At 38.9% G+C, this 18,787-nt stretch overlaps 1 protein-coding gene across 36 annotated transcripts in view; it reads left to right on the top strand.

Annotated features, from left to right (window-relative positions):
• ank3b (ankyrin 3b) overlaps positions 1 to 18,787 on the top strand; it is a 177,924-nt gene that overhangs the window by 86,954 nt on the left and 72,183 nt on the right. For all 36 annotated transcript variants that reach the window (XM_049464977.1, XM_049464984.1, XM_049464983.1 and 33 more), the window contains 7 exons: positions 5,787 to 5,885; positions 10,823 to 10,921; positions 11,527 to 11,625; positions 12,408 to 12,605; positions 13,593 to 13,691; positions 15,262 to 15,360; positions 17,799 to 17,897. In XM_049464977.1, coding sequence (XP_049320934.1) covers positions 5,787 to 5,885; positions 10,823 to 10,921; positions 11,527 to 11,625; positions 12,408 to 12,605; positions 13,593 to 13,691; positions 15,262 to 15,360; positions 17,799 to 17,897 — 792 coding nt within the window. The remainder of the gene's footprint in view (positions 1 to 5,786; positions 5,886 to 10,822; positions 10,922 to 11,526; positions 11,626 to 12,407; positions 12,606 to 13,592; positions 13,692 to 15,261; positions 15,361 to 17,798; positions 17,898 to 18,787) is intronic.

Raw genomic sequence — 18,787 nt, 5'->3', positions numbered from 1 at the left:
ACATCTCTGGGTGCCGCCATATTAAAATATAGTCATAATCAGTATAATGATGAGCACAGAACGTTGCAGCCTGGAAAGCCGCAAACACGAACCTTTTTGTATTTTTTTTTTTCCTTTGCCTTCTCCTCTGTTATGCCGCCGGAAGCTGCAGTCTGAGCACAGCACTCATCCCGGCCACGCCGTCAACATTACGTACTCGTTGCTGTACTGATCACGACTTTACTTTAAGACTTTAAGATGGCGGCGGCTACTTGGAGCCTGGATAACAGTGTAAAAAGCAATGTATCTGCAGGAGAAAAATATGACCCGTCAAAACCCATTCTAACCTATTTGGACATATTTAAACTGCACAAAATTGCTTGATCTCTGAAAGCACCAAAAGTCCATTACACAACGAGTTCTCCTTTAAGTCACTGGCTCTTGTTTACCTACTTATCAGCCAAATGCTTTCATCTGCCCCTTAAGACTAGAAATATACTTGTTGTTTGGTCAAACATCTGCATAGATAGCCAGCTGCATGCAATACCCCCAGCATGCATACAGTGCCCTCCATAATTATTGGCACCCCTGGTTAAGATGTGTTCTTTAGCTTCTCATAAATTGAGTTTTGTTCAAAATAATATAGGACCACGATGGAAAAAAAAGAGTAAAATACAACCTTTAACTCAAGTGAATTTATTCAGTAGGAAAAAAATCCCACATTAAGAAATAATTATTTAACATCAAATCATGTGTGCCACAATTATTAGCACCCCTGATGTTAATACTTTGTACAACCCCCTTTTGCCAACAAAACAGCACCTAATCTTTTCCTGTAATGTTTCACAAGATGGGAGAATACAGAAAGAGGGATCTTTGACCATTCCTCTTTGCACATTCTCTCTAAATCATCCAACGACCTGGGTCCTCTCCTCTGCACTCTCCTCTTCAGCTCACCCCACAGGTTTTCAATGGGGTAGAGGTCTGGGGACTGAGATGGCCATGGGAGGAGCTTGATTCTGTGTGCGGTGAACCATTTCTGTGTAGATTTGGCCACATGTTTAGGGTCATTATCTTGCTGAAAGACCCAGTGACGACCCATCTTCAGCTTTCGGGCAGAAGCCACCAGATTTTGTTTTAAAATGTCCTGGTATTTTAGAGCATTCATGATGCCATGCACCCTAACAAGGTTCCCAGGGCCTTTAGAAGAGAAACAGGCCCACAGCATCACTGATCCCCCGCCGTATTTCACAGTGGGCATGAGGTGCTTTTCTGCATACTCAGCTCTTGTGTTACACCAGACCCACTTAGAGCATTTGTTGCCAAAAAGCTCTATCTTTGTTTCATCTGACCAAAGCACACGGTCCCAGTTGAAGTCCCAGTACCGCTTAGCAAACTCCAAACGTTTGCGTTTATGATTGTGAGTGAGAAATGGTTTCTTCCGTGCATGCCTCCCAAACAGCTTGTTGGCATGTAGATAGCGCCTGATGGTTGTTTTGGAGACTTTGTGACCCCAAGAAGCTACCATTTGTTGCAATTCTGTAACAGTGAGCTTTGGAGAACTTTTTATTTCTCTTATCATCCTCCTCACTGTGCGTGGTGGCAAAATAAACTTGCGTCCTCGTCCAGGCTTCTTTACCACTGTTCCAGTTGTTTTAAACTTCTTAATAATTCCTCTGACAGTAGATATGGACAGGTGTAGGCGAGTAGCGATTTTCTTGTAGCCATTGCCTGACTTGTGAAGGTCAACACACATCTGCCTCACTTGAATGGTATGTTCCTTTGTCTTTCCCATGTTGAAGATAAATGGCCTCTGTGTCACGTCATATTTATACCCCAGGGAAACAGGAAGTTATGAATTACTAATTAAATGTTCCTACATACTCTGATCAACTTCGTAAACTACTGTAGAAGTGACAGAAATACTTTTATTAAATTTATTTCCTAAGAATTTTTAGGGGTGCCAATAATTGTGGAACAGGTGATTTTATGAAGAATAATTATTTCTTAGTCAGGGATTTTATTTCCCCCTTAAAATTTACTTGAGTTAAAGGTTGGACTTTACTTTTTTTTCCCATCGTGGTCCTATATTATTTTGAACAAAACTCAATTTATGAGAAGCTAAAGAACACATCTTAACCAGGGGTGCCAATAATTATGGAGGGCACTGTACATAAAGTGCTATCTCAAGGCAAAGAACCGTACGAAGGCCTCTTAGTGTCAAAAATGTTACTTCAGATCTATCAGATCCACTATTGCACTACCCCTGTCAGTACATTTTTTGTTGATGTTTTATGTAGATTAAAATTTAGTCCCTCTTCCTTATTAAAAATCTGCAAGATGTTTTAGATATATATAAAAAAAGGGATCTAATGTCTTTGAAAATTCAGGATTTACTCTGGATAATAGAAACTGAATTGCTTAGAGGCAGAGGAACTAGATTACCAGAGTCACCCAGAAAAGCTTGTGTGATATTATATGTGAAAATGACCAATTACATAAGGAATGCATATGTGCTACTATATTAAATAATCCATAAACAATTCTAACAAACAGTTTAAGCTTTTTTCTGTCTAAATAATTGTATGTATTAAGCTCTTTTTATCTATAGTATATAGACTAATAGTATATTGTATATAAACCAATTTTTAATTGATAAATATAGATAGATAGATAGATAGATAGATAGATACTTTATTGTCAAATTCACAATCTGAAATGTGTTTTGCATAAAAAAAACTCCGTTACAACATAGGATTCAAGGATTCAAGGAGATTTTATTGTCATTCGCATCACATGTGGTACATGAGGTGGAACGAAATTGTGATCTCATGATCCAGTTTACACCCAAGAGCTGTTGTTAAAAAAGATATATAGATAAAATAAAGAATACAATAAAAATAGAATATACAAAATAGATAAGATAAATACCCCAAAAAAGAAAATAAATAAATAGAGAGAGTAGACAGGTGACAGCAACATGAAGTGCAGAGTGCAAGTTTTGCTATAGCAGCATGATATGGAATTAGAGCAGTAGAAGATAAAGTGTCTCAGTGCGGGTAAAGTGACAGTGTTTGTAAACAGTATTAGAATAGAATATTAACAACAACATATAAAATGACACAAACATTATAAAAAACACACACAATTCACTTGGTCACTGTCCCCTCACAAAAACCTTGGATAATTATGGATTAGGCTCAAAAGAGTGCACAAAAGAATGCTTCAGTCTAACCTTATTAAACCGTGAAACACTGTATCGTTCTCCAGATGGGAGAAGCGCATGATTAAAATCTGAAAGAATATTGGTATCTAGCTGCATTGTGTTGTTAAGCAGCCTCATACAGACCCTCTTTAAGAGAGACGTATCTTCTTCTGAAGCTTTTTTTTTTGATTACTCTGAACAGTAACTAATCATAATTAAACATCAGTTTTCCCAAATAAAAAAAAGGTGTACAGCTGCAGATCTCCTCTAGAGGGCCTGACTTCACTTTAATGCTGATTTCAGATCAGCAGCTCTCAGCTGCAGAACACTGAGCCTTCGCTCCACAGGCTCGTACATCACACTTTTCCCCTGCAGGGGCCAGTTCAAAGAACCACTGATGTCTACAGAGTCAACTCTCTCTCTCTCCATCTCTCTCTCTTTTTCCACACGTCTGCTTTTTCTGATCTTCCACAGTCAGCATGGTTCCCAGGCTCGTTCCAACTGTAGTGTAACTGCACCTCGTTATTGGCCCTAATGTACATGCATGACTCACCAGAGAGCAAAGAATTAAAGGAATATTCCGGTGTTTGTACTTCAGTAACTGATATTTCTTTAGTGATTCATTTCATAGGTTAAATGTCTTGCCTTTTATCGGAAAGTAAACAAACAAAAACAAAATCCTTATTATTTTGTTTTTCTGGAATATTGTCCATAAATGTACAAATTCATAATTCGCACAGAACAGGATGTTTTATCCATATAATTGTACAAAACCATTTAGGATCTAAAAGCTATCAGTTGTATGCAGCCCTTTACAATCACCCCATGATAACCAATGGATGATAATGTTTGCTGCATACCTGCGCTAAATATATATATATATATATATATATATATATATATATATATATATATATATATATATATATATATATATATATATATATTTCTTGTGGAAAAAAAAGAAAAACACCTTGGAATGTTCCCTCGATTGCCGACACCCAACTGTTCACTAACACCTCGGGAAGACCTTCAGCTATAGACTCACAGGTTGACTGGACTGTTTAACTGCTTGCTGCTTCTGAGGTTATGCTGAATTTAACCACCATGGGTTTTTTCACTGCTAAGCAAAATGATGAGTTAAAATAAATTACCCTCCAAAACCAGCACATTCCAGCGATTCATTACCCTCTATGTCTACACAGCTCCAAATAGATCCAAGGACATTTGTTTGATAAATAGGGAGGACTCTGTACCCCCTGTTCAGATGGTGTACTGTATATTTTGTTGCTATTTTGTTAAGAGAAAGCGAGTGAACAAATCCTCTATCACAAATATTAAAAAATACACAAATGTATTGCCAATTTATTGTCCTGTAACTTAATTCCTATGATCCTGACATTTTTTAGGTCTCCTAAGAGCATGCCTCCTTCGAAACGTGAAGCCAGCCAAGTCAGCCACTGCTTCATTTCCATCTGAAGCCAGTGCAGCATCAAGCTGCATCAAACACATTGGGCCTGTTTTAGTGATCTATAGCACACCGATCCATTGCGTATCACGCAGCTGGATTGGTGTGTCTTTGGTATCGTGAGGGTTCAAAAAATATGCGCAAAAGGCATGTACTAATTTCTTTTATTTAATCATGGATGTGTTTTGGGCGTAACGTGAAATAAACCAATCAGTGTGCCAGTTGCCATTAATTTTAAGAGGCAGGTAAGCTATGACTTTGGCGCTTTCATATCCTAACAGTGCGGCGCTTTTGCGTCTTAGCAGAGGATACTGACCTGCATGTTTACGCCTCTTGTTCAGGAGGGAGGTAGGTGTTCTAGAGGTTAATGGAAGTCAGGATCCCTTTCTCTTGCTGAAGTCATTGAAGTGCTGTAGTTGGAAAGCTCTGGAGAGGCCAGGGAGTCGATGAGATTTGACCAGAGTTGGAAACAATAAGGTGGAGCAGTGGTCCCCATTTTGAAAGAAACTGGAAAGTGGGCAGAAACTGCCTTTCTACATGCAACAAATCAATGTTGTGCAGTATACCGTAATTGTACCTTAATCCATAAAAGTAAGCCTATTTTCAGAGGATTTGTTTGCTTATTTTCTCTGCTAAACATCAACAAATCAAGCATTAGCTTTCTGTAATTAATAGTGCCCATGGCATGGAAGTCCTGTTTATTAGGTGTAGTATGTCTGCATGTTTGCACAGCAGTCTCCAGTTGCACCCCAGATTTCTAGACAGCTTTGTCTCCATCTGTTAAAAACGTTGTTTGAAGGCTAATTGCAAACGAAGCTTAAGATTTGGAGATTGAAGAGCACACGTCCTTCAGGAATAACCCCAAACCTTAGAGTTGTTCTCAGTGGGGCTGAAACCAACAAAAAAAACATCAGTTTTTGGCTGCTTGGACAGCGAGAGGCGGGTTCCTGAAGGACTTGGGCTTTTCCCAGCTCAGTGGAGGCAGTGTTGGTATTTGTGGAGGCTGGTTGTTCTGTGCCTGGCCTTGTCTCATGCTCTGATGTGCTGGGGTTTGGGGAGGTTGTGGGTCACCCCTGCATGTGTTTTTATACGTTGATGACCTGTACACTTTGTCTCTTTCTCTGACTCCTCCAGAGCGGCTTTACTCCGCTGCACATTGCAGCACACTATGGCAACATCAACGTCGCAACGCTACTCCTCAATCGTGGAGCTGCGGTAGACTTCAAGGCCAGGGTAAGACCTTCATCAACAGCCTTTACCTGTCTAAAATATTTTAAACTCCTGTTGTAGGCATGTTAATAGAATGGGACTCTCTAGAGTCAAAAAACATGAACCTATTAGCTGCACACCTAATGCCAGACATAGGCAAGAGGGGTATAATAAAGCACCTCAGTAAAGGATTTGTAATGTGTGATGGTGGTTCTTAAGGACCAGTGTTGGGCACGTTACTTTGAAAAAGTAATTAGTTACAGTTACTCGTTACTTCTCCAAAAAAGTAAGTGAGTTACTAACGGAGTTACTCCACAATAAAAGTAACTAGTTACTAGTAAAAGTAATTATCGTGTTACTTTTATTATTCGCCCGTCAAAAAAAAAAGGAAATGAATTATGTATTTACTATTATTAGAAAAATATCAAACGATAATAAACCCAAAATGTTGACAAAAATATAATCTAACGAATTACAAAAAATAAAAACGAAATTCTTCACAGAACCAAAGAAAATTAAACATATAATACTGAAAAAAAACGGAAAAAACGGAAAAACGCGTCTGGGGATGGAGTTAAACAAACCAAGCCACACTCAAAGGAAATATGTATATATAAACAAAACAAAATAATGGATGAAAACAACAATCTAATGACCGTTAAAATGGTATTAATATAACAGCTTCACCAAAAGAGAATAGAGCTTAGATCGGGCCCAAAAAATCCGACCCGACCCAGCCGGAGCCCGTGCACGTTCTGCCCAAGCCCGAACCATGAACTGTCATTATCAGCCCGAGCCAACCCAAACCATAAACTGTCTGTTTTCGGGCTGATTGAATGAGTGAAATATAATCAGAATTATGTTAATTAACACTGAAACATAGCATAAAACTATTATTTAATTAAAATAATTTTTAAGAACAGCTACACACAGTGCTGCAAGTCAAACGCGGAGGCGTTCACGTGCGCCCAGAGCTACGTGATTACATTTTTCATTTTATTATAGTTTGATTCAGTAAGTTTTAATTAGTTTTTAGGGTGGGCTTGCTAGTTTTTATTAGTTTTCACACATCTCATCAGAGAGATCAATCTAATAAACGTGAGAGAGAGAGAGAGAAAGAGAGAGAGAGAGAGATATTTGCTTGTTCTGGAATGAGCTACTCACAGGTAAATGTTCTCACACACTGAATCTCCTGTTTCTCTTTCATCTGCCTTGCGCTCATATTGTAATCCCATACATAGTTCTGCAGTTTTTCAGTGTTTTCTGTCGTATTTTGCGGCTACACCGCCCGCTGTACAACAGCTCTTATAAATAAATTAAACACGAAAATTCAGTAATTTTAGTTCGTTTTAGTTAGTTTTATAAACACAAAATACAGTTCGAGATAGTTATGTTTTTCCTTTTAATTACCGTTTTTATTAGTTTCAGTTAACACAAATGTTTTTTCACTTTCAGTTTTCGCTATTTCATTCGCTTTAGTGAACAATAATAATTGGTTATTTATCAACATTGTGATTATCACACCAGAGCTTTATATAAAATAAAAATAGGAGCCCGATTTTGGGACGGTCTTTGGGTCAGGTCGGGTTCGGGCAGAGAATCTAAGCTCTAAAAGAGAAAGCAGCAGCACCACAAAAACCGGAGCAGCTAAAAAAAGATTAACTTCCTTAGATCGGAACTTGGCCTGTCCAGGGCAATCACTGAATTGATTAGAGCAGCAAATCGTCACAATTGTGCCTCACTTCACCACGCCAAACCACAGGCACAGCGACCAGAAGCTCAAGTTCACCGGAAAGAGGAGGGGTTAACCAGGGCAAACCAAAGTTACAACAAAAAAACAGTTCATAGAGGCTAAAGTAACGTGCAGTAACGGGGTGTCGGAAATGGTAACGGCGTTATAGTTACAGTCAGAGTAATTAGTTAGATTACTCGTTACTGAAAAAAGTAACAGCGTTAGTAACGCCGTTAGTTTTAACGCCGTTACTCCCAACACTGTTAAGGACACATACCCACATGAGACAGTAGTGGCGCTGCTTTAAGAGAAATGTGAAAGTGGAAACTTAAACAGAAAGATATGATGAAGTTGTGCTGAGCCATGTCTCTGTGCAGCTGCTGATACCACTCTTCGTATTCACACACACACACACACACACACACACACACAGCTAAAGCCCTCCGGCTTACGCTAAAGGAAATATGAGTTCAGGGGTTTGAATGGAATCTGAAGCTTGAGGTGTGGACTCTTCTGAAGACACGTTTAGACTATAGAGGGGTGTGTGTGGTTGTGTGCATGTGTCTGTGTGATGGGATGAAGGGGTGGGCATGTGATTATTTGCTGAAATATTTACACACTGACCTTGTGCACCAGAATAGGAAATATGGCTGTGAATACGTGATGTGAGGCAGCGTTGATGTATGCACTGCATTATAAGGCGCACTAACAATAAACACCTATTTTCTGGTCTATTTTCATACATAAAGTGCACTGGATTATAAGGTGCATTATGCGACACCAGTAAGGAACAAGGGTGTCGCCCAAAAGTACAACTACAAAAGTGTACAATAGACCCCACAATCAATGCTTAATTTGCCCACAAGTACAGCCGTTCAACAAAGATCACTCATTTGTATGTCTACAGTACGACAGATCAGCCAAAACATTAAGTACACACAAAAACTCACCAGTCAGGTGGCCTACTATTGTGAATTAGTTTCACATTGAAGGACAGACTTAAAAAACCTTTTTAATATGATGTGACACAATGTCTGTCTCATTTGCAGCCGCAATTCCATGATAGTTCACTAACTATTGAACTAATCCAGCATGAGCTCCGTTTATGACTAAGCGACGCGTAACACCTTCAACACAGCGCTGAGAAGGGGTTACACATACATGGCCTCGCCCCCGTAGTGAAAATCATGATTCTGATTGGTTAGACTTGCTTTGACTTTGCTAATAGATTGATTTCTACACCCTTCTCAAAAACAGGAGAAGGCGCACACAGTCACGCGGGGACAGAAGCCATTTTAAAAAGCTTTGATTGGTTAAAACTGCTGTCAGTCACATAAGAGTCCTGTAGCAACTAAAAAACACAGACTAATGCTTTGAATTGGTTGCTGTTTTTTTATTTTAGTTAATTTATAAAACAAATTCTTACACTTACAATAGCTTTGATATATATTTTCTGATTAAAAATTAGGTAATTATTTACATGCACGCATTGTCACCCCTTCTCTGAAGGGTTAGAAGGGCCTCACTGCACAAAACTGCTCATTGCACACAGTTACAGCCCAGTTACAGAATGGATTAGGATTAAGTTTCTCCAATTTTCCAGTGAAGTAGCATGAAAGCACCAGATTGTGTGTTTTTTGAGGCAAACATTACTAAATAGTGAAATTAAGGAGTCAGCTCAGCCCAGTAAATACTAGAGCTTTTAGGAAGGTGTGTGTGTGTGTGTGTGTGTGTGAGTGTCTGTATGAGAGAGATAACATGATAGAATGTGCAGCTCTCACTAGAGGGCGGTACACACTTTGCTGTGCTGCACTGCTTGACAGGTTTTTTTTTTTTAATGTCTGGCGTCATTAAAAGAAGTAGATCATAATTTAGAGTCAGTTTACAGTAAATAATAATGATACAAATTATGACCTTTTCTGTTTACATGACTTTTTAAAGAAGATAATATAGAATGTCCTTCCTGATAACAGTGTTTTTCTCCAAATGAATAACTTTACAAGAAAAGAAGGTAACTACAGGCAACTTTCAACAGCAAAAGCCACAGAATATGCTGGTTTTTTTTTTTTTTTTGTATTTTAACTCTTTTAGACCCTGTGTCCATTGCAATGTACATCATGTGTGTATTCTTACACACTTTTTTTAAAACAGATTGAGAACTATTGTCCATCAGAATATACATTTATTATCCAATAATCAATTCCAATCAGCAAACCCCACTTTTTCCACATTAGTTATTTTACTGCTTATGAATGATTTGTGAAATACAGGTTATATAAAAGTTATATTGAAGAAATATAACAAGATCAAACAGTATTTCAGTGCAATGAACATAAAATCATACAAATCATCATATATTTATGTGTGTATGTATTTATTTATTTGCTGAATCTTACAGACAGAAAACAGCTTATATCTTATATCATAGATGTAGAGGTAAAATCTGTTAACCTTTTGTTTTTAAACCTCATAATACATCTATGTGCATAACATCACAGAACACACTATGCTTAATACTCCAAGGCTATTGCTAGGCTATTCCTGTCCTGGGGTCCAAGATTTGTGCAGTTTTCTGATTTTCACCCTTTAACCCTTGTGTGGTGTTCGGGTCTGTGGGACCCGTTTTCATTTTTCATCAAATGATACTAAAAAAATATTATTTCTAACTCAAACTCATTGGCACTGGCTCATTTTTTGTGAAAAACATATATCAAAACACATGTTCGATAAACAAAATTGAATAAAAAACTAATAAAAAAAAAGAGTAGCACTTTTTGAAAGAAATGTAACATAAGAAAGGTAAAGGGCAAATATTAACCATGTAAGCTGTTTATATTGCTTGCAATTTAGGTGAAGCAAGCATGCGTAAAGCATTTTAATGTAAAATTGCTTAATTTTGCTGAATTAAATACAAGTAACAAAGTAAACTAGTAACAAAAATATGAACAACACACAAGGGTTAAACAGGTTGAGGTTAAACACTAGCCACCTTTATGGCAAAGCAAAGTGAATTATTGGAATTGGAGTGAGTAGTGAAGTTCTGCTGTCATTAATGATGCCTGATAATCTGATTAGAAAATCAGATTTGAGCAATGTGGCTTGTAATGTAAACGTAGCCATAGTGCAGGAGCCCCAGATGCTTATCCTGTAGATGGAACTGAAACAGTGTGTAAAGTATGTGTTTTCTCATTGTTTCTCATGTCATGTCATTTGTCCTGCCCTTCTCCAGAATGACATCACGCCTCTCCATGTGGCATCGAAGAGAGGAAACAGCAACATGGTCAAGCTGTTGCTTGAGCGAGGAGCGCGGATCGACGCCAAAACCAAGGTCAGAACTGCCCACGCTTAAACTCTGACTGAGCCCACTTTCTTTTACACACTATATTTATTTAATCCACAGGAAGTGAGTTCATGTTTTTAGTGTTTTTTTCCCGCAAAGCCAGTATAGCACAGTATACGCTACTGTACAAGAAAAGAACAGGCTCAGACGGCAGTCTTTATTATTAAATGATCATTCAGTTGTGGGGGCCATGGGTTTTCCTGGATCTTTTAACTGCTTTTTTTTGTCATGCCCGAGAAACTTCATTAGAAACATACTGTAAGTTATTCACTTCTCCTTAAAGTGTTCACAGTACTGACTAACTTAATGTAATAATCACACAACACACTCCGCTTGAGTCTGATGAATGACACCAGTCTCATTACTTCAGGGCAACATGTGCTTGGCATTACTGCTCAGAAATTACACGCAGCTGTTACATGCATCTATTTTTCCAATGCAGTTTAGAAGACAAAACACGTTCATGCAGAGTGGGCTTTATTGTTGGGCTTGGCACAGAAATGACATGATGGTGCTGTGGGTGATAAATGGAGGTTTTGGGGCTTTCTGCATAATGTCTGTGTTAACATGTGTGTGTGTCCTTTAATCTGCAGGACGGTCTAACGCCTCTCCACTGCGGAGCCAGAAGTGGTCATGAACAGGTCGTGGAGATGCTGCTGGACCGCGGAGCTCCGATTCTCTCCAAGACCAAAGTACTGTCCCATCAGCATAAAGCACACACAGATGTGGACCTTAATGGTGATGAATAAGCTGTGTAGTTCATCCTTTCATTTAGTTTTCCATTGCTTCACTTTCCTGGAATCGGGACGCTGAAAAAAAAGTTGCCTAGTCACAGAAGATGTGTTCTGACACACTTTTTATTTATACTGTAACAACAGCTACACAATGCAGCACTGCTTCTTATGCAGGACAGAGCTTTTGGGAGATACTGCCTTTGTGAAGGATTTGCTAGTCTTCCAAAGACTGTATCTCCCTATATTTTGCATTCCGAATCCTTCAGCTTTTACCAGATGCCCAATCCATGCCAAAGAAGGGCACCCCTGCAACATGATGCTGCCACCACCATGCTTTAATTTTAGGATTGCATTTACTGAGAAATGGGATGTTCTGGCTTTTCACAAACATTGATTTTTTTTTTTAATTCAATTTGGCAGTGTTCCAATTAGAACATTAGAACACACTATTTCATCGAGTCAGATTTATTGCAAAAATTCTTGATACCTCATAATCATAAATGTAAGTGACGTCTTTCTGTAATGTGAACAAATCTGTAATTGGACAGCACACACACTCACATTGATACATTTATGTATATCACCATTCTGAGATGCTATAAATGAGGAGACTGGTCTCTGGTTGTCAACATGGTGACAATCAGAATTGATTGTTTATATATATATGTATATAAAGTTATGTTTGAACATATACATTCTGATATAAAAAAAAAAACTAAACTGTTGTGTTTGTCCTCCAGAATGGTCTGTCTCCGCTGCACATGGCCACACAAGGCGATCACCTGAACTGTGTCCAGCTCCTGCTCCATCATGAGGTGCCTGTAGACGATGTCACCAACGATTACCTGACCGCCCTGCATGTGGCTGCCCACTGCGGACACTACAAAGTGGCCAAAGTCATTGTGGACAAGAAGGCCAACCCCAATGCCAAAGCACTGGTGAGTGGACAGAGAGGACAGAGCAACAATCTCTGGTTAAATATTACCAGTAAATTTAACAAAACATGGCACACAATTTCTATACCTTATATATGGTTTATTAGTCAGGATGTGTTTGACACATTGTTAATACAGCAAAGCACCACCCTCATTAACCATGTCATTGCCTCTGCTGGAACATGTACAACATAATGGCAATACCATTGCATCCACCAGCCAAATGAGCAATCCACCATACAAAGCTAATGGATAATGGCTCTTGGTTGGGGTGCAAAACGGACACTTTTAAAATGGCAGGTGTAAACAGCTATACATTTAAGCCATTGTTTGTCATTGGATAACCCAGGACATATTTTAATGCCAGGTATGAATGGCAGATCAGTGTTTCATAAGGCAAATTTTATAAGGTCTCCAAACAGTTGCATGGGACTTCGTTTCTTATGTTCTTTATGCCCCATATTCTCTTAGTTATTCACAGTGAAAGAAAATCTGACTATGGACGTCCAAGCATTTTTGTGAATCTATAAAAAGTAACAGAAAGCAGGGATTTAGTTACTTTCGTGGACAAACTTGTTACATGGAGCATGCTGTGTTCCGCAATAGCACCATGGAGATGTGTAAAACATGTACACACACACCCACCCACACACACACACACACACACACACACACAGACTCACAGAGACTTGGCTGAGGGCTGCGAGCATGCTGTCATGCTCTTAAGTAATTGGAACAGAATGGGCGTGTCTCTGAAGTTTATTGGAGGGAAAAAAGGAAGAAACTGAAAAGAAACTGTAGAAATAAGCCTTTGCCAAACCTCCCAGCAGCAGAGGCCCAGTGTTTCTCCTTCAGCCTGCGCACATGTGTATCTGCTGCTTCTGAGGTCTGGAGGAAAAAAAGGAAAAGAGGAAGGCGCAGCGTTTTCCATACGGCACGCTGCCGGAGAAACATGCCAGACTTCTGACTGTCGCCTTTTCTCTTCTTTAGAATGGATTCACTCCTCTGCACATCGCCTGCAAGAAGAACAGGATCAAAGTGATGGAGTTACTGCTGAAGCATGGAGCCTCCATTCAAGCGGTGACGGAGGTGAGAGAGAGAATGGGAGGATATGTCTGCCTGTGTGGTCTGTACAGTCTGTCTATGATTTGCTTCAACGTTATATAACCCTTTCATAACCCCGTATGATTACTTATGACTTTTTCGCAAGTGCATTCTGTCTACCTGTAATGGTCTACCCAGTGTGAGTGTTTTCTTTAATTCATTTAAGGGAGTAAAATGGAAAATTCCCCAGAGTCATTTATTTTATTTATATATTTTTTTGTAATTTCTGCATGTTTAATAGAAAACAGAAAGTCCCTGCTTTTTAAGGATGCACTGTATGTTGTGGAAAGACTAATTAGAAATCAAATTTCATTAATCAGTAAAATGAATGCTGGTTGTTGCAGGATTTTTTGAAGCTGAATGTTGGCTACCTGTAATGGTCTGCCAGTGTAAGTTGTGTCACATGTTACTAGAACATTTCTGGAACATTATTTCTGTAATCTTTTCAAAACATTGCTTAACCTTTTTATAACGTTCTCTCTTAGCTTGGTGGAAACCTGCTCTTGCAAAAGGGTTTTCATCTTCTTGATTCTGTGAAAGGATTTCTTTTTTTTTTTTTTTTGTAATTTCTGTATGTTTAAGGTAAAACCGAAAGTTGCTGCTCTTTGAGGATGCACTGTATGTTGTGAAAATACTAATTAGTGAACAGATTTCATTTATAAGTAATGCTGGTTGTTGCTGCAATTTTTGATTGGGCCTTTCTAGCTACCTGTAATGGTCTGCCCAGAGTAAATTGTTTTTCTGCAGCATTTAAGGTGAAACTGAAACTTTTTCAGAACATTTATATATATAGATATATAACATTATATAACATATATATAGATATGCTGTTTAGTTGACAGATTTAATAAATCAGTAGCATTAAAGCTGATTGTTAAATCAGTTTTTGAAGAGAAATGTTTGCAAGTAAGTTCTGGCAACCTGTAATGCCTACACCATTTTAGGTCATTTTGTGAATGCACTGTATGTTGTGGTAATACTAATTAATAATGAAAGCTCATTTTTGTCCCATTTGAATCCCATTGCATTTTTTTGGTTAGTAGAACGTTTTCTACACACTACCGTGTCCAGGATGTTCATAAAACGTTTTTATGTATTGTTTGTAAACCTTTTGGTAACTTTGCTGCAATGTCACTTGTGTCAAAGTAGTGTGTATATATAATGTATATATTAGTCTCGCTGAGACTAACATAATGTGAGAAACTTCTAACAATGTTATGATTTAAACCATTATTGTGTCACTTGTTTTTAGAGCGTTCCTGAAACATTATTTCTGTAACCTTTTCAATGTTGCTTAACCTTCTTATAATGTTCTCTGTTAGCTGTGTGGAAACCTGTTCTTGCTAAAGGGTTAAATTAGAGGCTATTGAAGCTTTTTCTATATATATATTTTCATTAGTCTTATCCTCTTGATGCTGTGAGAGCTGACACAAAACAGCAGCACACTACTAATACTCAATGAGGTAATGCTAATTCTGGCCTGGCACTTCAAAGGTGCATAACTTTCTAACTCTCTCTCTTTCTCTCGCACACTCTCTCTATCCCCCTCCACCAGTCGGGTCTCACGCCGATTCATGTGGCTGCCTTCATGGGACATGAAAACATTGTGACTCAGTTGATGAATCACGGAGCTTCGCCAAACACAACTAACGTTGTGAGTACTGGACCAAACCCCCCGACCTCATCCTCCGGTCAAAGCCTTTCATGAGCTACTGCCACTAAAACACACACACACACAAATACAGAGACATACACACTTAGGGGTGTAACAGTACGTGTACGGGAGTCACGGTTCGGTTCGCGCAAACTCACGTAGAATACTCGGTACACAGGCAGTCTGTAGGAGACTTGTGGAAACAATGAACATAATGCGGAACTAGAGTGCTGAGAGCCATTGACAGTATATATTAACTGGACCAAGCCATCCCGCTGATTTCAACGGAGCCAGGTGAGGCCAATCGTGTCACTTCCTGATCGGCTTCTCGTGGGGCGTTAACCGGGAAAGTGAGAGATTGCGCAGGCGCCAGCATGATGCAAATCTTTCGCCTGCCGTGCAAACAACCGTACTGTTAATAGGAGCTGCACAGACCTATTCAGTCCACAGTGAGAAAAGCTCCATTCCGTCCCAGAATGGGGCTTTTATTAAATGAACAGCAGATAAAAACTAGAATTACTGATACCCAATATTAGTCCACGGATTTACTGAGGAATATTCATAGTTTGTCTATATAACAAGCATTTAGAAACTCTGTAATAATAATAATAAATGTGTAATATAAATTATAGTTATATCTATACATTATAATTCTCATAGTCTATCTTACTTCTATTTACTGCTATCTTACTATCTACAATGTATTATCACTGTTAGTAGTAGTATTATATTTGCATAATAAAACGTTACTTTGACCCTGTTCTAATTCAATCAGCTCTGTACTTTTAAATTAAGAGGAGCAACTTCTCCAAACATTACAGCACGGTATTTTGGGTCGCTGTCTTTTTACGTCATCGTTAGCATAGTTCTATAAAAATGTTATTTTCTAAAGCTATGAACAGATTATTATCTTATGGATCAAATGGCAGAAAAGCCGTTCTTTGTAAAAAAGAACATGGTCCGTGTCATAATCGAAAACGGCTTGGAAATACATTTATTATTAGTTCAAAGACACCCCGAAATGAATGGAAGTGAATGGATACTTGACACTTCCGGTGGCACGTTTTGGAAGGGAAAAGCTGGGGGCCTGCTGAGAGCGCGCGCAGATCTCTCTCTCTCTCTCTCTCTCTCTCTCTCTCTCTCTCTCTTTCTCTCTTTCTCTAGCCGTCTCTCTCTTTCTCGTGCCCGCGCGCGTGTGTCTCTCTCTCGCGCGCGGACGTGTATCAAGTGTCTCTCTCTCTCTCTCTCTCTCTAGCCGTCTCTCTCTCGTGCGCGCGCGTGTATCTCTCTCTCTCTTTCGCGCGTGTGCCTCTCGCTCTTACGCGCGCATGTATCAAGTGTCTCCCTCTCTCTCGTGCGCGTGTCTCTCTCTCTCTCTCTCTCTCTCTCTCTCAGATAAAACAGCACAAAAGAATCTAATCTGTCAGACCTAAACCGCACTACGCTATTATTACTGTCCCCTCACAATAAAACTGGAAAATTCCAGCATTTAATTTCCATGGTTTTAATTCATTTTTAAGTGATTGACACCATTAACATAATATAATTTAAACAATCTAATGAACTCAAACACTGAAAGGCATTTGTTCCAACAAGGTCCAAAAGATGGAGCCTCTCATAATGACAGTAGGAGAGAACCCTGGTTTCAAGCGTTTAATGAAAGTTCTCGAGCCCCGTTACAAAATTCCATAGCAAAAAATAAAACAAAAAATTGTTATAGTAAGTTATAATAAGTTCCATACTCTTTATTTTTTCCACCAACCATACCGAAAACGTGGCGAACCGTGAGGTTTATACAGAGGTGTGAACCAAACCGTGAATTTTCTGTACCGTTACACCCCTAATACACACAGAGTGAATAGCTAAGACCTTGATAATGTTAAAGCAGGAACAGTGGAAAGAATTCCGGGCCCTATCTGAAACCTGTTATTGGCCACTTTTCCCCTGAGCTTTGCTTTCCCTCTGTCCCGACGCGGGAACTCCTGAAGGCCTTTTAGGGTAATAATAGTCCTGCTCTTTGGGCTTAAACAGGGGTGTGAGCGCAGGCCTGGTCTGCTAACACTCCTGTAATTACAGATCCAGACTATAACTGCCCCCCTCCACCTTCTGTCGCTCAGACGTCGGGCAACTGTTTCTGTAGAGACCTGCTCGGGGCTGACTGTGTGTGGGGCGCTACTAATCGCAGCAGTCATAATAATAAGGAGACAGGAGAGGACGGGCTGGGAGGGAAAGAGGGCTGGCTTTAGTTAATAGGCTCCACACACATACACACATACACACACACACACACATACACACACATGCATACACATGCACACAAGGGCTTAGTGTGGCAGTGCACTGGTATGGTTCTGTATACATTGTGGTGTTGAGTTGCTTGTGTGTGTGTGTGTTGCTTTGTGTGTGTGGCTTTGTGTGTGTGTGTGTGTGTGTTGTAGAGAGGAGAGACAGCGCTCCACATGGCTGCCAGGGCTGGACAGACAGAGGTGGTCAAATACCTGGTCCAGAACGGAGCGTATGTTGACGCAAAGTCCAAGGTAAGTGAAACAATTCTAGATACACACATCTGAACTTATTGAGTATATATTGTAGCAGAATCTAACCTTATTATGACCTTATTAGAAGAGTACTGTTCTGTAGTAGTTAGTGTAGAGTAGGTGTACAGTGTATATTAAGAGCTTATAATTGGCATTAAGTCTACTACATTGTTCTGAGTGAGGCAATAAAATATGCTGGAATGCTGTACATTTAATTGCCACGCAAATCTGTATTGAATGTTGAACTGTTGCTGTTCATGCAGTATTCTCTTTGTTGTAAATCTGGGGGCAAATGAACAAGAAGTTTTTATATAAAACCAGGGCTGGGCAAAATAAAATTGTTATGTGTACAGCTTTGGAAAGAATTAAGAGACCACTTCAGTTTCTGAATCATTTTTTTCTGATTTTGCTATTTATAGGTATATGTTTAAATAAAATGAACATTGTGGTTTTATTCTATAAACCACGGACAACATTTGTCCCAAATTCCAAATAAAAATATTGTCATTTAGAGCATTTATTTGTAGACAATTAGAAATGGCTGAAATAATAAACAATGCATAGCTTTCAGACCTTAAATAATGCAAAGAAAACAAGTTCATATTCATAAATTTCAGAGTTCAGAAATCAATATTTGGTGGAATAACTCTGGTTTTAATTACAGTTTTCATGCATCTTGTCATGTTCTCCACCACCAGTCTTACACACTGCTTTTGCATAACTTTCGATGGCTTGTGATCATCCGTCTTCCTTTTAATTATATTTCAGAGGTTTCTCATCATTTTTAAAATAAAGTTACTTTTTGATCAAACAAAATCTTTTGTCTGTTTGCAAACATAGAACATAGTTTTGATTTAATGTATTTCTATTGTTTGTATTCAGCACCTGCA

Source organism: Astyanax mexicanus, chromosome 15, assembly GCF_023375975.1.
Source record: "Astyanax mexicanus isolate ESR-SI-001 chromosome 15, AstMex3_surface, whole genome shotgun sequence".
In the NCBI taxonomy this organism is placed as follows: Eukaryota; Metazoa; Chordata; class Actinopteri; order Characiformes; family Acestrorhamphidae; genus Astyanax; species Astyanax mexicanus.
Note: the sequence above shows the minus strand (reverse complement) of the source record. Positions and strands in the feature narration are given on the sequence as shown.